Raw genomic sequence first — 23,232 nt, 5'->3', positions numbered from 1 at the left:
AAAGATTTATTCGAAAGATTTAAATCTGGTTTGACAATAGTGTAATTCTGACTTGATAAAACCATAACATTTGCCAAGGTTTTAAAAAAGTTACTGAATTGCATTGTACATGCATCCTTCATATCTGCAAACAAACTTAAAATCCAATCACGACCGTAAGTATATATGGTTTTGATCTTCTATTTCCTTGTCAATCTGATAAACGTCGACTATTAGGAGGTTCTTGATTTTGAGTCCTAAATATGACGCCATAACATAAAAAAAGAAGAGCTAACCAAACTTTTTATATATATAAACTTTCCTAGACAATAACAATAATAGTTTGGTAGCTTCGGTAATGGTCAGACCCACAAGAGGATGCCATTTTTCAGGCAGAAAAGACACCAACTAAACACTAAGTCTAAACCCATACGGGTCTTTATCGAGTTAGACCAAGTAAGAAAGCATTTTTGTTCATACGATGAAAACTAATTAGCAAAATGTAGAAATCTGAAGAAGAGTTTATTTTTTAACATTATCCCATGAAGCCAGCTCCTGGCATGTTAGACTGCCCTCCACCACTACCACCACCTTGTTGTGATCTTACAGGACCTTGTGCAAAAGCTTGACCACCCATTACTCCTGACCCAACCATCTGTTGAGGCTGCTGCGCGGCATCTGATTCAGTGGCGAAGTCTGTTGCTGCATCTGATTCAGCGGCGAAGTCTGCTGCTGCATCTGATTCAGCGGCGAAGTCTGCTGCTGCATCTGATTCAGAGGCGAAGTCTGCTGCTGCTGATGATGTTGTTGAAGCTGAGACATCTGATGCTGCTGTTGCTGATGATGTTGGAGTTGTGACAATTGATGGTGCTGCTGCTGCTGGAGTTGTGGCAGTTGTTGCTGTTGGTGGTGTTGTTGTTGCTGGATCTGTTGCTGTTGTTGCTGCTGCTGCTGATGGATTTGTTGTTGCTGCTGCTGCTGGATCTGTTGTTGGTGCTGTTGTTTTGTAATTTGCGGCTTAAACACAACCATATCCTGATAGAACCATCACAAAGGAACAAACGATTCAGTAACTACTGACTGCATTTCTTCAAATCAAACCGATATGTAGAGAAAGCAGTGGGCGCATGATGGATTAGACAGGCTCCTTTAGCAATCAGTTTGGAAGTAAAAACTCAAGAGACACTAGCTAATGGATACATGTGAAGTGAAACCATCTACAGATATCTTACTTGGTGCTTACTTACCCCTGGAAAAAGCATTCCAATCAAGCGGCAAGCCTTGTCAGAGACAGAGAGAAGCAGCGTCTGTGACGGCAACTGGATCACTGCACACTGCACTTCAGAGGTAGACTTTGTTATCATAAAAAGCAAGGCACACGATTAGGCAATCAAAACAAGGCTACAAGTTTAGTAGCCGTAACGAGTACGGTGAAAAGATTGATAGATTTCCCGTACGACTTACGTACAGATATCGATTAAACCAGTAACCAGCCATCATATTGCTATCAAGTTCGAATAAACGGGACATATATAGGAAAAGGAAATAACTGGCATAGAATATCAACAAAACTTACAAGCTTCTTATCCTGAAGTTGTCCTAAAAACCCATGCTGACTCATGGCTCGAAACACAAGGAAGTCAGCTTTGCCAACATATTGCCTGGTACAAAGGCAGATGAAAGTTAGTGATAAGAAAACAAACATCTACCAATGAAAAGCTATAGCAAGAGGATAGTACTTGTTATTCATATGATCCTGGGATATGAGACGAACAATCTGCATGGTTGGTGGCCAGTTTGCTGCCAACCTGAGGAGACGCAGAAAAAGAGAAAGCAAAAACTGCTTTAGCAGCTAACAATCATTTCTCAATACGTAGGTCGACTGCTAATGAAACTTGTCTACTCTTGACAAGGGTAAGAAAGCAATTTTCATATTTCAGTTAGTTATGAACTTACGAATCAGAGGCAGAAGCGTTTCGGTAACCCTGTCAAATATAAACAAAGACATTACAATTTGCTAGGAGCAATCCAACAAATGTTTGGAAAAGAAAGATATGATCCTACAAATTACATAAAGTGGGAAAAAGGGCACATGGGGGTGGTAGTCAGTGCCCTAAACATACCTCAAGTCTGGTGATAAGAACAGGTTGCCCTTGTCTTTGCCCAGATAAATTTCCCTACATGAATTAGAAAATGTAAGTTAAAATTATCATCAGACCACCGCTGCTATTTCAGACAAGGTGAACCGATATTACCTCCCAGACTTTTACGTATTTGGATTGCGAAGGCTGCATAGCCCCCGATGACGCCTGTGACAGCTGCATATTAGGAGCTGAACTGTTACTGCCACCAAGTTGTTGTATTCCTGGTTGCGCTTGTTGGCCAACTCCTGGAGTAGGCATCATTCCACCTGTTGCAGATGAGACATTTCCTTGACCGAGACCAGTCATCATGTTTTGGTTCATGGAAATTCCACCTTGCATCATCTGTGAACCAGAATGGCTTCCTTGGTTCATCCCTGGCATTGGTTGAGGCATTGGTTGAGAGACACCAAGGTTCGAAGTAACGTTTGACGTTGTTTGAGGACTAAAGGAATTATTAGGGCCCGGGCTTTGCCCCGCTTGTGCATTTCCCATAAGTGCACCTGAACCAGCAATTGAAGTATTTCCCTGCTGTCCAGATGAAAACCCAGTTTGTGAAGGAGGCTGAGATGTAGCCATTCCTGTCGATATCATATTTGACATATGCATTGCGACTGCACTTTGCCCAGCCGACGAGGCTGCCCCCGCCAGAGCTGCAGAGCTCATGACTTGTCGAACTTGGGAAAGGTTATTCAACAGACTTACATTTCCAGGAGGACCAGAACGCAATGGTGGCGTCATTACACTAACCACAGGCTTAACATCTGGTGCATTCTCAGCATTAGTGATCATTTCTTGAGAAACTGACGATGCTGAAGATGTTTGAACTGAAGGGATTGCCGGTGCAGCAGGTCGAGCTACGGAGGAGGGGATATGAGGAAAATTTGGAACTGCTGCCATAGAAGATACAGTGCTAGGCTCCTGAAATTTAATTCCAAAAAATCCAATTAACAAGATTTATATATTTATGTTATGTTATCTAATTAGTTGATAAGATTTCATTTCATATATACGTATGGGATATTCAAAAGAACCTAACGTTAAATCAATTTAACTAAATGTCTTATCAAGCACCACAGAATAAATTTTTACAATCCATTTGCGATTTATAGTTTCTAACAAACAAACATGAATCTATTTGCCAATTAAGCTGTCACCTCCAACCGACTAAAAAGATCAAATAGACTTACAACTTTCACAGTAGCAGTTGGAACTGGTCCAACGGAGACTGGCTGCCGACTAAGAATAGGCCCATTGGCTGAAAATCACACAAAAAAAGAGATCTTCACATAAAAGGAAGCAGGATATAATCGGAAAGACACACAAAGAGAGCAAGATATTTCAACTAAAAATAGGGCCTGCTAAGCATAAGTACCTGATGGCACAAGAGCTGGAGGTTGTCCAGCGACTGGAAGAGATGGAGCAACAGTGGCCCTGTCCATTTTCACAGGGCTCTGAGTCTGTGGCAAATTGGTAGCAGTATGACTTAAAGCAGCACGTGCCTCCACAAAATTCTCTGAGATCAGGACAAGATAGAATGTGTTCTTAACCGTGTCAATTGACAAGTCCCCACTTTGAGGATTGAGCTTTCCCTGCAATTAAAATAGAAAAAAAAAAGTTACTCACAAAACAATCTTACTTCAGCCTGTAGCACTGACGATTAAGAGATGACTGGAAAAGGAAACACATATGTAAGCTGAATATCTAATGAAATATAAAAAGATACGCAGTCTCACCGCATTGTATAGTGCTCTAACTTTCGGAAGCTGCTTTGGGCACACAACAGACAAAGAAACAGAGCACTGCAGGCAGACCGATATTGCAGGTGAGGGATTCCCAAAGAAAAAAAAAGGTAATTGTAGCAAGTCGCAAATAAAAAAAGGTACCCTAGAAAAATATGATGCCACTGTCTCGGCATCTGATAAACGGCTTTCAGGTTGCGCATCGCCATTTTCATTTCGTTCCGCATTTTGCAGTTTAGGACGATATACAGGTGTTGGCAACGAGTAGGGGTTGCTAGCTGTGATTAAAATACAGTGCCTTTTAAGATCATTACTTGGTTGAGCTTGGCCTGAAGGAGGAGGAAACATCTGCGTCATGAAAGGCAGAAAAAAAAACGTGAGGTTTACGGATCTTAATATCTCTGACAGAAGCAGCACTATTTACAATCAGCCCATGGAAAAAAAGAAAAAATTAACTGAGAAACTAAACTTAGTCAAAATGGCCCAAACACATGCATTTCTAGTTACGTCATAGAATGATTAAAGATAAAGTTTACCCACCATCAATGCTTCGGCAAGACCTTCGGCTGTGGCGGCTTCATTGAAACCACCGCCGGCAAATTGTATGGATGAAAGCCAATGCAAGAAAATATCAACATTTCTTGTCCAGCCACTCCTTTGTACCAAGCAACCTAAGAAGTAATAAGAATAAAATGGAATAGCCATGAACATGCAAAAAAAAAAAAAACGCCCAATACAATGCTTGTATTTGGATATCACAGTAATGGAGCGCAATACATACCAGAATATGAACCATGGGAATTGAAAATGACCAGCGATAGCTCAACATTCGAAACAGGGTTCCTCTGCAAGTTTATAAGATACATAAAGAAGACTCATCAACCATCGATTTAGAGATAACAAATGCTCTCTCTTTCTGTGGCATTGATTTGACAGATTACGGTTCTTTAACAACTAAAATACAGAAAGTAACTGATAATGTAAAAAGAACAAAAAGTAAAAACAATGAACAAAAACTGTTGGCTCAAGAATGAAAACTAGAGTTTTCCTCAAAAACGAGGATGAGTCAGATACAGTACCTCTCCATTTAACTCACTGCCACAGAAAGACCTGCACAAAACACACAAAGAGAGTATTAACAGACGATTGAAGTAAAATTTTAAACATTTGCAGGATGCAGATCCAACTGATCATCTAGACAACCAATGGAGGTGATATATAAATCTAACACAATAAGAGGGTGAGAACTTTTAGAGAAAAAAAAAACATCAGAAACCTAACATAAATGCATCAAATTTCAATTCCAAAACATAATAGCACTAAAACATGCTAGGGAAAATATGCACACTTCAACCAAAAATACTTCTCCCTGGCTCTTAGGGACACAGTAATGGAGGAGTTAAAGAGCTATTAGACAGGGCCGGACCTCGACCATGCTAAGTGAAACTTTTGCAACAGCCCCCAAATATTTTTTTAAAAACTACATAGACAAAGGCAAGTTTTTTTTTACACCTCCAAATCTCAGAGCCGGCCTGGTCTTAGAGATACTTCTCATACCAATTTCAACGTAATTGAGCTAATTACATTACGTTTACATTTACAAAACCACAATTGAGTTTGAGGTAAATAGATTGCTCTATACGAATCGAAGAACATCATCAACAAACAGGACAGTAATACACTCAAGGTTGTCTCTCTCTACCGATGGAAATAAATAAATAAAGGGGCCATTCAGAAACCCTAACATGGAATGGAAAGAGGGGGGTGAGAATAAAACAACAACCTGATGATTTTGTGGAGGTAGTCGGAGACGATGGTATGCCAATAAGGACCCAAGGCTGCAGTGCCTTCCGCTACGACGATCAGCTGTTTCATCTCCGACAACTGGTTTGTTGACGACATGTTCGGTCGGGAAACTCGCCGCGAAGAAGCTGCGAACGCGAATCAACGGAAGATTGAAAGACCTCTCTCTCTCTCTCTCTCTCTCTCTCTCTCTCTCTGGCCTCTAATTACTGATCTTCTTCTTCTTATATTAAGAGCGTTACGATTTTTCACCCACGGTAACTTCTCTAGGAATTTTATCTTTTTGGTAAAGTTTTTTTCTTCTTCTTCTCCTCCGGTAAAAAGGAGGAACCAAATTGAATTACAACTTTTGTTTGTGGTAGATAGTATAGGAATAAATCAATATAATTCTAAATATCTTTGAATTCAAATTTGTTACTTAGAAAATATATTTAATCTGCGTTTTCCAATTTAAGGCTGATTTTAAATTTGACCAAGAGCCAGTAGTATTTTTCATTCAGAACTAGTTATCTTCACCAAACAAAATATTTCCATTTAGAAAATGCACAGAATATACATAATTTATTTAGTAGTGAAGGTCAGGTCGAACTTGTTTCGTAAAACATTTTTTAACGCTAATACTATACCTCAGTAGACTAAAGAGGTAGAGGCCATTTTAAAGTCCATTTTAAGATTGTCCCCAACACTTGTACATGGGCCACTTGGCTATCATGCATAACTAATCGAAAAATGATTGATTCATGGATATCATGCACATCATGAGACGATTATGAATTTCGTCAAAGTAGTAAAGGATCCTTAAGCGCATCAAAAGGGTTGTGGAGTCTTTTGGGCCGCAAGTAACTAATTGTTATTGTCCACAAAGTTTTATTTCCTTGTGTTTTAGAACATGTTTTTGTTTGACTTTTAAGACTATCTTTTTAATCCTAAAAGAGGTCTGGACAATTTTCATGTGTGGTGCAATAATTAGCTATGATCTGAGCCAGAACCAGCCTCCACATACATTATGTGTAGCCTTTAAGATCTTACTAGATTTTGACCCGCCCTAAGAGGGCGGGTATATGTTTTGTTTTGTATGTTTTATTGAAATTGCATTTTTAAGTGTATGCTTTTTTTGTTATTATATATATATATATATATTTTTGTATCAGATATGTGTGTTTTGGGCAAATCTTTATTTTTATTTCTAATTTTACTTGTGTATTTTTTTTCTCAAAATGATTAGTCTTCTTATTTTGAACATTGAAATGAAATTATTATTGGACGAAAGCTTACAAAGGAATAAAAAAATCCCTAAAAAAAAATAGTAATTAAAAAAAAAGAGCATTATAAGCATCTTCAAAAGTAGGATAAGAAGGTCGATTCTAAGAGAGAGAAACAGAGAGTAGAGAGAGAAACCGTCACCGGGATTATTCTGTTCCGGCCGACGGTGTGAGCTTTCACAGTCACCGACCGTCGGCCCGGATTTCCCTTTCTGTGTTTTTTAAAAGCTCCTTTTCCTTTGGGTTTTGTGTAGTTCTAAGGTTCCCGTCGTCGCACCTTCTCTTCGGTGGGCGGTCGGTTTTAGCTGCACCGCCGTGGCTCTTTATCTTCTTAAGAGAACGGGTGGTTTTAGAGTTTCTTTTGGTGCGGAGGCTTTCTATGCTCCGGCGGTGGTTCGTTTTTTGTGGTGGTTGTTATTTCAGATCCGGTGGAGATCTCGAATCTTCGATCGAGTTCCCCCGAGGAGGAAAGTGGTGATGTTGAAACAGCGGTCTGCGATGCCTCGGGTGAGATCTCGGGTACGTCCCGATGAAGCTCTCCGATTCTCTTATTATCCTCGAAGTTGATGGCGTCGCGGGCTCAGCTTGTTCACTTGAGGGTGGTAGCTAGAAAGCTGGTGTTTGGATCCGAGGATTGCGACGGCTGGGAGGTTTCGGTCGTGCCCGCGGAGGAAAGAAGCGACGGTGGAGTTTAAAGTTTGCGATTGGAGTCTATATCTAGCCTCGATGAGAGCGCGGTAAGGTGCCGGTGAAGCTCTCCGTGGAGGAATAGGCGACGATGAGGGGTGCATGTGCTTCAGGTCCGGCGAGTTCCGGCGTAAACGGCGGTTGCCTCGGCTTTCCGGCAATCATCGACGTTTGGACTCGTGATTTGATGTTTCGGATCTCGAGGTGAAGTCTAGCGCGTGCTAGTGCTTGACGCGTGGGCGTCGTGACGAGAATGGGCTGACGTGTGGGTGGACGCGCGGCGTCGTGGGTTTAGGGGAGTTTGGGCTTCTAGGCCCATTTTGTTTGTTGTTGTTTTGGTTTGCCCTTTTAGTTGGGCTTTTGGTTGTATGTGGATTCTGGGCTTTGTCCCATTAATATAACCCATTAGACGAAAAAAAAAAGCATCTTCAAAAGTTGGATACAAAACTCCATTAACAGTTAGTAAATCTGTGTAGTTGGTCAATTTTTTGTTATGATTTAAAAGAAAATGCATATAATGCATTTCTTTTTGTTTGGAGTTTGTAAACAGGTTACTCATTCTTTTATCTTTATTCTCTCTATTAATTTCCATCCAATCTTGATATTGTGAAGTTTGATTTGCCTTCTTTGTCTCGACATTACCAAAATGATGTTCTTGATGTGAAGCTTCTTTGTCACCTTCTTTATTTTTACCATATAATAAAAATAAATCTAAAACTCTGTCGTTAACCTATGAACCAACACCGATGGATCATGCAAAATTTTAGAAAAGTTTGATTTTTAAAAAAATTAAACTTCTCATATATTTACATAAAATTGAAGAAATTATTTTATTTTTATTATATGGTAAATTCATTTTATTTTTGTTATAAATTTTAGTTTATAGGTTTTATAATGATTTTTAAGGTTATATTTGTGAGTTTTGGAACTAACATTATTAATAAATAGAATATACTTGAGTTAACTATAAATGTAAAACATATTTCTACATAAATTTTGGTTTTATATGGAAGAATAGTTTGCAATAAAAATGGATGTTGATAATTATATTAAATACAAAATTTTAAGGAAATCTCTATTTAATGATCATATATTAAATATTTTAATAAAATTATATATATTATTATTATGCTTTTGTAAAAACTATCAACTGTATTCGGATTTGCGAATGAACCGGTAAATCCGGTGACCAAGATAAATCCAGTTTGAGTTTTGTGAAAAAATCTAGTAAAACCCGTTAAAAATCACTAAACCCTAGAACTCGGTTACCGGTTAAACCAATAAATAAATTTTACTTTTAAAAAGATAATTAATTATGTATTTAAAATCTGTTTTGTATAATTTTCAATAAATAAGCTAAAGTTTTCAGTTTTGTTATCGACAATTTATTAATAATGTTTTATTTTTGATTTACTTTGGATATTAAATTTAATTTAATTATTCATATTACACATATAAATATTTATGAATTTATAATTTCTGATATTTAAAACTCAATAAAATCCACAAAAAAACCACTAAAACTCGTAACCCGGTTACCGGTTGAACCACTGGTTGAGCCAATAGATAACTTTTACTCTTTTTATTTTAGTTTTTATTTACGTTTTTTAAATCTGTTTTGTATAATTTTTAATAAAGAAGTTACGTTTTTCAATTTTGTTATCGACAATTATTAATAATGTTTTACTTTTCGTTTACTTTTTGAAAGTTAATTTTATTATTCACATTACACATATAAATATTTATGAATTTTAAGTTTTTATATTTATAAATCTAACAAAACCCGCAAAAATCACTAAAACATGGAATCCGGTTACCGGGTTAAGCCACTGGTTAAACCAATAAATAAATTTTACCCTTTTTAGTTTTTAATTTTGTTTTTAAAATCTGTTTGTGATTTTTGATAAAGTAGTTAGGTTTTTCAGTTCTGTTATCGACAATTTATTAATAATATTTTACTTTTGTTTTACTTTGGATTTGAAGTTTAATTTTATTATTTACATTAAACAAATAAATATTTATAAATTTTTGATATTTTCAATTAAATGTCATAAATCTTAACTTGTTACAAAAAAATATTTAAATAATCAAGATTATTTTTATATTTTATATGTCAAATGAAAATAAAATATAAAAACTAAATTTGTGTATTTTCTAAATATTTTATATATTTGTATATATATATCTTTACTGAGACTTGAATCAAGATATTAGTTAACGATTTAGCTAAATCAAATACACTAATGTTATATATATACATATATGTACACATGTGTTTTGTTTTGTCAACATACGTATAATAATTCATTTTAGTTCTTGGACATAATATATGGAGCAGTTATATTTAGATGGTTATCATTTCTGTCAACATACGTACATCTACATTTTGTTGCCATATTCATATCCCTTTAAAATAGGATTTTTAGTGGTTAGCAAACGTGGAGCAGTTACACTTAAGATACAGTTATACTTAGTTGAATTTATAGTTTACTTTATGTAGTTATATTTTAGACAAAATTATATTTTAAAATGGACACAACTAATATCAATTGGACATGTTGAAGAATTAATAGAATAGATTAATATTTTTTTAAAACAACTATACTTCGGGTAACAAGCAAGATCCTCTTATTAAGATGCATGAATCTTAGACAAAAGACAAGTAATTGTCAGTCGTCGAGATATACTTCTATTAATTACAAGTATGTGGTTCTAAAATCGTAGTGTTGATTCCGTGAAGGTTATTAATGAATAATGATCTGTGGTCAGTGTTTTGAACAGATCTTACTCGAAAACAGTATTTAAGAAACGTACAGAATCTTTGAACAATCGTCATTGTTCTTCTCCCTTTAAGCATCTCAAACACATTAAAAGATCTTCGTATCCTACACACGTTTTATTATTGGACATGCTGACAGTAAACTATTCTATTTGATCCCATAAGATATTTTCTCCATTTATGTAAACAAGTACTAAATGCATAAATACTAGTTTGGCCAAATACTCAAAACAAATATCTCATGTTTCAACTGAAAACATTGCAATAAAGGGATTATAAAACCAATATAAATCGATATAATATTTTTGACCAGAAAAGAGATATAAGATAAGGTCCAAACACATATTTTTCTATCACATGATGAACACATCATATTCATTAACGGTGGGAAACAAACCCAAATTTTAGATGTGAGCAAAGAAAAAAAAACTATTTCCTAGTCATCATTTTCTTGTCTTATCCTAATTTACAACTTGCCAATTAGATTTTTTCTACAAAAGGGAAAATAAATTTTTAAAATAAGATGAAAATGAAATGGGTCACAAGGCGTTGATTATGGCCTGCTTCTTGGAACATCCTAACGCAAACAAATCAACTTCTCGAGATCTCTTCTCTCCACCGCACTCATCGTTTGTTTTAGCGTTGGTCGCCGCATTGAAAATGTTGACCCCGAAAAGCCTAACCACATTCTGAACCGGGTTAATTACCTCCGTACCGGACCGGACTTTCCAGTCAATATACAATTGCCGGTCCGGTCCGGTCGATCTCTCGAAGCAAACCGCATCACCGGCTCTGAGACCCTTCTCCTTAACGAACCGGCTCCACCCCTTGGTCAACACGTAACTTTGACTGCTGTTCCAGTACGAGTAACGGAACCGCCACACTTTCCCCGTCCTGTCTTCCAGATTAATCAAAACGCCTTTCGCCGCCGTCGTCGTCGCCGGTAACGGAAAATGCTTCTCCGCGTGCTGTTTCGGTATCACCAACCGGTTAAGCTTCCCGACGTCGCTCGGCGTAACGGCTTTCTCGAAAAGTAACTCTCTCGAAACGCCGTCGTTTTCGTTAACAGCCGTCGCCGTCTTTCGCCGTTTTCCGTTGTTACCGTCGCCGTCGAGGAACTTCCTCTCGCTCTGTCGAAGCTCGTCGGCGTAGGTGTGTTTCCTCAGCATGTCGACGATCTCGGCCTTGGAATGAGCCTCGAGGAAAGCAGACTCCGAATCGTCGGCCGGAGATTTGAAGTTCGTGACGGCGGCGTCGCGGCCGCGGAACTTCCGAACGGCGACGTCGTAGGAAGCGGCGGCCTCTTCCTCCTCGTTGAACGTGCCTAGCCAGACGCGCTGGTGCTTCTCGTAAATCTGAGCTCCCCATCTCCCGTTGGGCTGAGGGACGACGCCTTTGAACTTCGACGACGGGAGCTTCTTCCGCGACTCTGTCTCGACGCCGTTGTTCTCTAGATCGAGGACCACGCTGCTTCCGCCGCTTCCCATTCTGTAGAGACGCAACGCCGGAGGAGGAGGAGATGGTGTCTTCTTAGTAGACATGGAGAGAGTTTCTGAAGTGTTGTTGTTGTTGCTAGTGTTGTCGTCTAGACAGCTGTAATCCATTTTTTGTTTGAACGTAAATAGAGAAATGGGATGTGTTGGCTTTATGAGATGAGGTTTGAGTATGTGTATATATATAGAGAGAGAGGGGAGTGCATGTATGTTCCCTTTGATATTATTTGTTAAAACATGATAGGATGTGCAAAAGATAAATGTAAAATGTGGGTAACGTATGAAGGAAAAGTTGAAATTATAATAATAATGGGGGGGAGATGCAGAAGAGTGGGGTCAAGTCTTGCAAAAATAGCAAAATGAAATAGTTAAGAGGAAGTTTCATGGGAAGAGATAAAGAGGGCCAGTCCAAAAAATATGGGTACTAGTGGCCATATATCAAATGCATTGAGAGAACATGGACATTGAAAAGGAATCTGTTGTTTCTGAAAATCTGACTACGAGACAGAGAATAATACTCTACTTAGCAATGAGTTTCTTGATGCGTTTAGAACTTAACCATGTTGTTTTTTTTAACTGAGGCTTTGAGAATAACCATGTTAATATCTCTTCTTTTGCTTGCAGATTAAACAGAGAGTAATATGCATATCCAGTTAACTGAATGGTCCATATCGAAATGGAGAATTGCAAAAAATATATGTGAGTTACTGTTTAGAGTTGACTAGTTGAGAGATATGTAGAAGAAATAATGGGCAATGTGTAGCAGAGATGAGGATATAATAGGGAGCCAAGTGGGAAGGGGGCTCACATGACATTTGGACCTTCTCATCTTTTCTTTTATTTGTTGTAAAATTGTGCATCCCCCTTTGAAGCTTTTCTTGAAACTATTATTCGCCATTCCACGTTTGGTATGTAACGTTTCTCTTTACAGTTTATGCAATTTGTTTGCTTTAGTTTGACTATCATCGTTGGTTTCTTCTATGTTTCCTATAGCTACTTCAGTTTGGTTTTATCCTCTAAGCACTTACATTTGTACGTAGAATCTTTCACTGTCTGTTCTATGCTGCTAAGTCTATACATTGCACTAAGATCATGATTATTGCAAAGGTTCTTAGCAAAAGTCTTTAATATACATATATATACATATATATACTAAAAGTCCTTAATATACATATATGTATATATATGTATATGTATATATTATATATGCGTATGTAATTATTTGCTAAGGATTTTACGAAAACCGAAACTAAAAGTTTTTTAATTAAGGAAATTTCGGTTTCGATTTCTGTAAAGTCCTTAACAAATAATTACATACGCATATATAATATATACATATACATATATACATATATGTATATTAAGAACTTTTGCTAAGAACCTTTGCAATAATCATGCTCTAAGGTTTCCTTTTAACTCGGACACGAGATCCATCAAGCTACGTTTTTAAAAACATTTATAAAGAACCTCAAATCAAACCTTGGAAGAAAGGTAATATTTAAAGAACATGCGTTAATCTGTTCACTCTCTATTGGAGAGAAGATTCATACTCTAATTGCCAACTATATTTTGGGGTTTACAGAAATATGGGATGCAATGAGGCAGTGATCCAAAGGACCGAGGACTGACGCGTAGTCAATTGTGGGTCGCGATCGGTTGAAAGTTTCTTCTTCTAACCTTTGTGATAGAAAGATATGATATTATCAATGTTGAGGAGGAACAAGATCATAGCTTATGGCTGAGTATTACATGGGACACCTCCTAATCTTATAGAGTGACTGGTCCCTTCGAAACATTGTCTGAAGCTTTGATTAATAAGAAGAACGTCTAACTTAAACAATATCCAAATATAATAGGACATCCCTTTTTAGTAGAAGAATAATTTTGATAATCAAATAAAATTAGTTTCATTATTTTGTGTGTTACAACATCACTCAATCATATTTCTTATAATTGAATATCGACAACCCACGAGAAATGAATTTAATTATCCATAAGCATAAAATCGAACCCTCAGCTTGTTTATGGTATGCCTATACTAGTTAAAAAGTGGTGATTTAGTTGATGGTTGAAATAAACGAATCATATTTCTCCTAAACCATTGAACTTAACTTCCCAACTGTTTTTTTATTGTTTGTTTTCTCAAGTTTTCTTTAGACTTATATTCCACGGCATCAGAGATCAAAACTAAACAATTGGTGTGAATGCATAACATAAAACGTCAACTTTTGTAGTTCTGAACGTTTCATAATCTATAACCAATGGTTCTACACAATTATTGATCAATTATACGAATCTTAATTAAATATACAGGATAATAAGAATGGGGACAAAGATCAAGAGAGGATGATTGTATGTGAAGGGGAGATGAATCTATCGTGTTACCCATAGCTATATTCTTGTACGGATCAGAGTACCTTATGCCCTCCCTTTTCTTGGACCTACTTTCAAATGTTTACCCATTTTTTGTTTTCCAGCTGGAAAACCTTCCAGACGACTTATTTGTAAGTCGTCCAGCTGGAAAACCTTCCAGACGACTTATATATTTACAAATCTATACAAAGACCAGACGACTTAAAGATTTGATATTAACCTCTTTGGGCAGAGGAGAAGGCTGTTTCTTTTGTGGAGAAGGCTTTTTCGTTTGAGGAGCAGGCTGTTTCGTCTGAGGAGCAGGCTGTTTAGTTTGAGGAGCAGGCTGTTTCGTTTGAGGAGCAGGCTGTTTAGTTTGAGGAGCAGGCTGTTTAGTTTGAGGAGCAGGCTGTTTCGCCTTTTGAGGAGTAGGCTTTGCCTTTTGAGGAGCAGGCTGTCTGGTGGGAGGAGTAGGATGATTGGTTTGAAGTGGAGGCTGATCCTTTTGAGGAGTAGTCTGTTTGTTACTAGCCCCGGTTTCTGGGGCTTGTGGGGTAGGGTGTTTTTTACTAACCCCGGTTTCTGGGGCTTGAGGGGTAGCCTGATTGGTGACACCAACCTTCTTCTCCACAGCTTCCAATCTATCGGAGATCTTCCTAATCTCCCTGATGCACTTCTTAAACCCCTCTTTCATCATGTCACCTAAGTCCTTGAACATGTTTTCTAACTCCTCTCTGGTCACCCAACTAGCCTCTTCTCTAGCCTCTTCTGTAGCCTCTTCTGTAGCCTCTGTAGGAGCCTCTTCTCTAGCCTCTTTAGGAGCCTCTTTAGGAGCCTCTTTACGAGCTTTCTTCCGAGGTCTCTGATTGTCTTCCTCCACCTCCTCCACAACCATCTCTTTGGCTCTTTTCGATGGAGTCACAAACTTGGGTTTTGTACCAGTGACTTCCCAGCAATCCATGGTCCACTTCCACGGTCTCCGATCATACATCACTTTAATGATGTTCTCCGCGGGCACGTCATCAACCTCAGAGTCCCATTTTGGCCACATTTCACTAATGTCCTTCTCAACAAAGTTGATCACGCGGGTCTGCAGTAAATAGAAGAAGAATCGAGTTAGATATTTGAAACAAAATACTAAATAGACGACTTAATTATAAGTCGTCAACTAAGTCGTCCAGCTGGACGACCTTCCAGACGACTTATTATAAGTCGTCTACTAAGTCGTCCAGCTGGACGACCTTCCAGACGACTTATAATAAGTCGTCTACTAAGTCGTCCAGCTGGAAGACCTTCCAGACGACTTATAATAAGTCGTCTACTAAGTCGTCCAGCTGGAAGACCTTCCAGACGACTTATAATAAGTCGTCTACTAAGTCGTCCAGCTGGAAGACCTTCCAGACGACTTATAATAAGTCGTCTACTAAGTCGTCCAGCTGGAAGACCTTCCAGACGACTTATAATAAGTCGTCTACTAAGTCGTCCAGCTGGAAGACCTTCCGGACGACTTAATTAAGTGAAGATGGAAAGGTACCTGACTCAAGATAGCAGCTTTCATGAATCTGCGGCCTCTGCTGCCGTCGTAAGCCAGAATCGGTGGAGACGGACTGTTTGCTCTGGGTAGACCAATACTAGCACCCAATCCCGAATAGCTTCGTACGCCCAGACCTGAAGAACTTGTATAAAGCCATCCACGGTGTAACAGCCAGTAATATCTTTGTTCCACAAAGAGTCCATCAGCACCTTAAACGCGACTCTCCCCCATGGATAATTCTCAAACCTTTCTAAATCCATCACTAGCCTTGCGAGAGTAGCTCGTGTAGCGCTTGAGAACTTTTTCCCTTCAATGAATCCAGTGAAGATGGAAAGGTACGCGAGTCGCTTGCGATCTTCCCTGGACCAATCCCCGCATCTCTTCAGTGCTGCTATTATCTGATCAGTACTTGGCCCAGCTTCCCGATGAACTCCCATCATCTCCCAGAAAGAAACCATCTGTGGGGTAACTTCACATTCTGGTGTCTCAAGATCCTCGATGTAGTCGCAGTTTAGACCAGTGATGTTTTCAAACTCTAACAGTGAAAACCTCGCAGGTTCTGGACCAACGAGACACCACATCTCGTACTTCTTCTTAATGTCCAGCTTTAAACCGAGCAAGTGGTGAACCAGCCTTGAAGCCCAACCAAATCCCTGCTCCTTGAACTTGATGAAAACTCCCAATCTCGACTCCTTGAGCTCTTCAAATTCAGCATCAGTGAGAGCTTCCCTAAGAGCAGTATGCAACTTCGTGTTATCCGTATGATACGAAATGCTATTGTGGGGTTCTGGCTCTTCCCCTAATGTGTATAACCTACGGGGGAGTTCTGGAATATCCATCCTTTTTGTCTGCAAAATAATCAAAGACAACAATAGAAGTCAGAACACAAGCTAAATCAATCACGCCTTAATTGTTACTCCAGACGACTTAGTAGACGACTTAAATATAAGTCGTCTAGAAAGTCGTCCAACTGGACGACTTAGTTGACGACTTATATTTAAGTCGTCTGGAAAGTCTTCCAAATGGACGTACTAAGTCGTCCAGGTTGAAGACTTTCCAGACGACTTACTTACAAGTCTTCCAGTAGAAAAATTTCAAGCGGACCTGATTAGTCGCAGAAGGAGTTCGAGTACTCGTCATTGTGGTTATAGATCTGAAAAAATAAACGTGAAACGGTGAGAATGAGTAAATTGAAAGAGACAACGTTTTATGTTCATCTTTTCCACGAGTTTGATGACTTACCGGCGTTAGGGTTTACAGAGAAACGGCGCTACGGTTTACAGAGAAGAAGCGGCGGCGCTAGGGTTTAGAAGAAGCGGCGGCGCTAGGGTTTAGAAGAAACGGCGGTGCTAGCTAGTGTTTAGAGTAAGCGGCGGTGAGAACGTTGGTGAGCACGGTGGCGAGGGCGACGGTTTGTTCGGAAATAGTGGAAGCGGGGGCGCTAGGGTTTAGAGGAATCGGCGGCGCTAGGGTTAGAAGAAGCTGCGGCGACAACGGTGAGAATGAAGTGAGATAGATAGCCGACGTTGAGAACGATGGTTGTTCGGAAATAGTGGGAATTCGAATCGCCTTTGATATCGCCGGTGAGAGAGAACTGTTAGGGTTTCTGTTCGCGGAAAATGAAAAAAAAAAAAAAAAATCACCTATATATTGGGTAAATAATCCGGTTAGCTTTAAAAGTACATTGGTAAACTTTAAGGTTTGGTCCGGTTTAGACGACTTATTCTGGCTGATAATGTACATCAGACGACCTAATATTTAGTCGTCTGGGAACAGAAGACTAAATATTAAGTCGTCCAATACCCTAAAATGAACCCCTAAACTAAAATGACTAAATTAACTTACTAACCACGTTATAAAATCAAATTATACTTCAATAGTGTTTACTATACACAGAAACGAACACGCCTAGGTAATTTTAAAAATTTTCAAAAACGGTTTTAATGCTTTCCAAAATCTAACCCTAAGAACACATACAATACTACAACATATGTTGATGAAACATAAACTAAAGAATATCATGACTCACTACTTTCACTCATCTGGGCTGAAAACAATTGAAATTTGTTATATATTAATTTATATCTCTTAAGACATATGTTAATTACATAATTCCAATTTTTCACTTATCAAAATATTTTTTACAAAATTTTTAAATTATGTTTAAGAATAACTGTCCAGACGACTTAACTTAAAGTCGTCTGGACGACTTATTTTCAAGTCGTCTGTTTACAGACGACTTGCGAGGGGTAGAAACGTAAAAAAAAATCCGTTTTTTTGTTTGTTCACAAGGAGATAGTTGTAATTTCAATAGCCTTTTAAGTTACTTTTGCCTTTGACCCAAGTTGGGGTACTCTTTTGGGTTTGACTCCAAGTTTTGAGTCACAATTGGTAATTCTCCCTATATTTTTTTTTGGTAAAATGTTAAGATTAAAAAAGCCAGATATGGCAAGAAGATCCTTTATAACGACGCCTGTTCGTCAAGCTTCAACTTACAGTTTTTATTTTGTCAGTTATTTAAATATTGATTTTAGGCTGTCCTAAGATAGAATAGTAGGTATTAGTATTTTTTTTTTCCATTAAGTTTTTAAAATTGAAAAAGGCCCAAAGACCAAACACAATACAATCACATTACAAAGCCCGAACACATCTGGACCAGTTAATAAATCGAAATGGGCCTATAGCCCAAAACCCAAACATCCAAAACCCTAGCAGCTAGGGTATCCTCGTGTCTATGGCCGCCGCGCAGATCGGACGCACCATCACACCATCACCGCTTCTCGCTGACACCGGAGATAGCAGCCCTCGTTTCACCGGAACCAAACCGGATCTCCAAAGCTCACACACCAACATCACGAACCCCTTCAACCTAGGGTAACCATAGGTGGAGAGATTCAATCGCCATAGCGAGATCTCATCCGTCCTCATTTACCGCAAGCACCCAAGGGAAGGTTTCGCATGCAACACCATCCTTACCGCCGGAGAGACTCAAACTCCTTCGACTAGAACACAAACCACGGCCAAATAAACGCAGAAATAAAAGAGATAAAAGAAACTAAAACCTAAAAAGATCTAGGGACTAAACGCCGGCGACGCAAGACTGTGGAAGTCTTCACCCCCCGGAAGCTAGAGCCGAAGACGGCGGAACTAAAGAAGCTTCCCCGTCTCGGAAACAAAAGGCCGGCGGCGACGGAGCTGTGAGAGCCTCCGTCTCCCGGAAGAGGAACCCGATCTATAGACATCTTCACCGCCATCATTCCCGTCACCGCGTCGTTACTCCACGGAAGACCCATCACGATTGGAGACTAACCAGAGATCGGACAAGGCGGAGGTCGGAGGAGATGGAGAGAAGACAAGAGGCTGATGGTTATAACTGGAAGGAAACGGACACCGGCGGTGGCACAGACGCTCGCGCGCCGACCAACCGCCGGTATCAACACTCGATCTACTTTCTCTACTTTCTCTCTCTTCTATTCTCTATTTCTCTCTCTAGCCGTTGCTAATCCAACATCTCTCTGTCTCTCTCAATAGAGTCGAATATTGAATAGTAGGTATTAGTATTAATATTGTAGAATAATGGAGAGTAATTAACATTGTGTTAAAAAATGGTGAGTACACATGTGAGAAAGGAGACTGTTTTTGTTGACCAGCAAAGGAACCTTATCATAGAGAATCGTAATAAGTATTGGTTAGTTTATTTTGGATCCCTACTGGTATATCCGTTTTCTATATTGTTTTGCTGGTTTTTATTGTTCGGAATTCTTTGCCTTGAAGGCTTAATAATACAATTCAACGACAAAAAAAAACCATTGGTTACCTGACGTGGATTCCACGTGGATTTCGGAGCCTTTCGTCATTGGTTTAAGACTTCTATTGACAAATCTTGTTTTTTCCTTTCTGAGTGGAATTTTTGTTATGTACCCGATCAGTTTTGGTACGAATGCCTTTGATATATTATGATTCTTTTTTTTGAAAGACCACCATATTATTCCATCCAAATCTATAATACTTTTTTAACTAATGATATGGATATCAAATTTTCTGTTATCTGACTATTAGATAAACGAAACATAAACCCAAATTTGTCACATAGCTGTAATATCTATCTATATAAAGAAAAGCACTCTCTTCTTTGAGAGTGCCACATCACTTATTCATATCATGAGAACGCAACACGTGTCCTACTTCCCCTAAACGCAACGCATCATTTATTTGAAATTTGATGGGCTCTTACGTGACAATATGGGCTTGGTTCTAATTGGTCTGATACAAAAGGTTAGTCAATCTCCGGTTTTCCTAAACAGTTCATCCTCTTCGTCTTCCGCCGTGACGGTCAATTTTTTTTTCTTTCTAAAAACGATCAAACTTCAGAACACGCTTCTTACTGATTTGTTGCAAGAAGCACAAGTCCTATCACTTTATGGGATCTAAACTAAATCTCAGAGGTTCCTGACTTTTTCTGTGCGACACAAACATCAGCTTATTCTCTCGATAAGATGGTGCTCGAGGTGATTTTCGAATTTCGTCTGCTTCTGATTTTGAGTAGTTTAGATTAATTAGTGGATTTTGATTTGGTGTGTAGGCGACTATGATATGCATCGACAACTCCAGTGGATGAGAAATGGAGATTACTCTCCCCTTAGGTTATAGGCTCAAACCGAAGCTGTCAATTTTTTCTGCGGTGCCAAAATCCAGGTACACTCTATTCCATTAGAGCTTTTGAATTGTCCTTTTTCTTTGTGATTTAGGGGATCTTTTCGTGTTGTGCGATTGCAGTCGAATCCGGAGAACACTGTGGGAATCTTGACAATGGCAGATAAGGAGTTAGAGTCTTGACTATACCTCTCATCTTGGCAAACTAAAGAAACATTATGGGATTCTTGAGAATGACATGATTTATGGTAAATATGTAAGTTTGACAATCTACTGATTCCATGCGTATTGTGTTTAAAATCAGAGTTCATTTTTGTTTCAGAGAAGAGAAGAGCATATATGTTTAAAAAAATAAATCAACATGTGTTGCTCAAAGCTGATTGCTTTAGACAGTCTTCTATAGTGCTTTATCTCTGTTGGCTCTTGCAGCAGTTTCTTTGTAGTTTCATCTTTCATTTATGTAGTAGTTTCTCGGACGTTATTAGTCTTCAACTGCTATAACCGCCGAATGTTACACATATAACTAACTCTAAATCTGGTTGTTCTAATTTGTAATGCTACATTTCTGCCAGTGCATGATTTCAGATTCGTTATGCAATAGTGGTACGTTTATTGCAAATTTGTAATGTTCAAGAATTGTTAACTTATTGGTGTGTGCAATCAGAAGCGAAGAAGGCGGTTTCAAGAGATGATGACACGTTACTGAACAAAAAGTAACAGTAGCCTCCAGGGATCGCCTGGTCCAGCACACTCAAAAACATATTTCTAGGAGGGCTTGCATCATCAGTGACAGAGACTGATTTCAAGAAGTACTTTCCTCTGTTTGGGATTATCATTGATCTGGTGGTGATGTATGACCCACAAAACTCAGCGTCGAAGAGGCTTTGGGTTTGTTACATACAATGAAGAGGCTACAGACGTTCCATGGTAATATGGTTGAGTTCAAAGCGGCTGTCCCTAAGGAAACGCCTCCCAACCCAAACAACAACATTGGCAGCTTAAATAACTTTGAAAGTACCAGAATGAGTATGTTTCTCAACAATTAACACCATGTGTTTAACATGCGTCCAAACTCCGGCCATGGAGAAAAATTTGACGTTAAGTACAGTCCAGCAATGAGTTGCGGCGGCAGCTTCTCTCCATGTGGCAACGTTTCGAGATGAGCTGAATTATATCGAGGGAGTGTTTGGAAGGCTGTTTAACCCCTGAAATAATACAAGTCTTAGCAGGTACGGTTGCCTAGGGAATAGTTCTGTCAATTAAAATCAACTATAGGTGAATAATGGTGGTATGAGTTACTTATCAAAATCTGAAGTAAATGGAAAGTTCAATGTGAACTATGGAGGAGGAAGCATAGGATAGAAGTCGAGAACAGTTGGTGAAAGTATTAATTATAAATAGAAGGAATGGAATGGGTCTAGATGTACAAGAGGAGGAGTTGATCATAAGAGCTGCTCGGGTTGGGGAATGTCGAGTGGAGTAGGGAAAACGCCTGGCTACATGAGCAACACAGAGGTAAGAACTAAAGACAGCCTTTGCTCTTGATGATTGAAACAACGTGTTTGAATATATATTTATTGTTGCAGGAATTCCTTCTAGCTTCGAGATTAGACATATCTTACACACAGACATTTGAGCTTCTTTGATTTTTTTTGTTTAGTCTCCAGTTTGAATTTTGTTTTCAATCCTTTTGTCTTTGATGTAAAATGACAAAATACAGAATGAAACCAAATCAAGACAGAGTTTCGTGTCTTATTTTGATGTATGCATTTTGTATTTTCAATTTGGGTTGAGAAAATAGGAATAAGACATTTGAGGGAACATTGTAGTATTTGTTCCACTTAGATCATCTCTAATATCAATCTTATTTTTAAGATTTGCCCCAAATTGTATTCTCAAGAACATTAAACCTAAACTTTTGATTGGTAGCATATGTAATAGTAGTCTTGCGTTTAACAAAATTAGTAATTTACGGAAAAACGTATAAAAATGCATTTTTTTTGCTGACAAAAGGTTTAATTGAGTTTTCAGAGAAAATGAAATGTATAATTACCAATGAAACAACATGTTTTTAAATGATATTATATTTTAATTATTTTATATTATTTTTAAATGATTTAGTTTGGAGATAAACTAATTTATTATCATGAAAAAAATAATTTGTGTAAAAGTGTTTGAAAAATTAAATATTCTTGAAATACATTTAGTATTATTTATTTAAATTCAATATTTTTATTTTGTCAAATTGAAATATAAATAATACTAATATATATATATTACATTTTATAAATTATTTTTACTAATTTTTTATTCTCTACAAAATAGAAAATAATGAAGATTATTATCATTTTATTTCAAACAAAAAATATTTATTTAAAACAACAATATAATCTCAAAATGGTTTACAAAATTAATATAAATTCATATATAAAATAGTTTTTATTATAACTTCCCGCCCGTAGGGCGGGCCGATCCTAGTTTATATTAAATGAAACTGAACCCTAGAAAAAAGTATTTTAGCATATTACTGTGTTTGCCTATCTTTAATCACACTATGCATGCGAGTGGGGTTATATATGGCTGTTGTTATTGTTTGTTTGCTAAGTAAAAAATCATGTGAAAGCCTAACAAAATAGTTGAAAATAACAAACTGAAAAGAAATGGTAATCTTTTTATAATCACATTAATATATCTTTTCAGTTGTCTGATATTTTTAAACCAGTTAAAGATAAGTCTGAACGCTAAAATTATACAGTCTCGGCCAAATTAATATAGAGATTAATTGGGCAATCTTCAGCCGACAGACA

General features: G+C 38.0%; 1 protein-coding gene, 1 long non-coding RNA gene and 2 pseudogenes across 2 annotated transcripts; 1 reads left to right on the top strand and 3 right to left on the bottom strand.

The window, feature by feature from the left end:
• Nucleotides 1–265: 265 nt before the first annotated feature.
• LOC130499201 (mediator of RNA polymerase II transcription subunit 25-like) lies at nucleotides 266–5,864 on the bottom strand (annotated as a pseudogene).
• A 4,857-nt stretch (nucleotides 5,865–10,721) lies between these two features.
• On the bottom strand, nucleotides 10,722–12,072 carry LOC108819330 (AP2/ERF and B3 domain-containing transcription repressor TEM1). Its single transcript, XM_018592342.2, has one exon. It carries the CDS (start codon nucleotides 11,995–11,997, stop codon nucleotides 10,933–10,935), a length of 1,065 nt encoding a protein of 354 aa, XP_018447844.1. The 5' UTR covers nucleotides 11,998–12,072; the 3' UTR covers nucleotides 10,722–10,932.
• Nucleotides 12,073–16,492: 4,420 nt separating this feature from the next.
• LOC130498404 (uncharacterized) lies at nucleotides 16,493–17,152 on the bottom strand. The gene is made up of 3 exons (XR_008937302.1): nucleotides 17,015–17,152; nucleotides 16,877–16,925; nucleotides 16,493–16,620 (listed from the first exon to the last, which is right to left on the bottom strand). It is a non-coding gene; the product is annotated as an uncharacterized LOC130498404 (long non-coding RNA).
• Nucleotides 17,153–21,000: 3,848 nt separating this feature from the next.
• Nucleotides 21,001–22,147, top strand: LOC108819765 (uncharacterized; annotated as a pseudogene).
• Nucleotides 22,148–23,232: the final 1,085 nt, after the last annotated feature.

This window comes from Raphanus sativus, chromosome 8 (genome assembly GCF_000801105.2).
Source record: "Raphanus sativus cultivar WK10039 chromosome 8, ASM80110v3, whole genome shotgun sequence".
In the NCBI taxonomy this organism is placed as follows: Eukaryota; Viridiplantae; Streptophyta; class Magnoliopsida; order Brassicales; family Brassicaceae; genus Raphanus; species Raphanus sativus.
Note: the sequence above shows the minus strand (reverse complement) of the source record. Positions and strands in the feature narration are given on the sequence as shown.

Coding starts and splice junctions, on each gene's coding strand:
- LOC108819330 (XM_018592342.2), bottom strand. CDS start 11,997: ATGGATTACAGCTGTCTAGACGACAACACTAGCAACAACAACAACACT.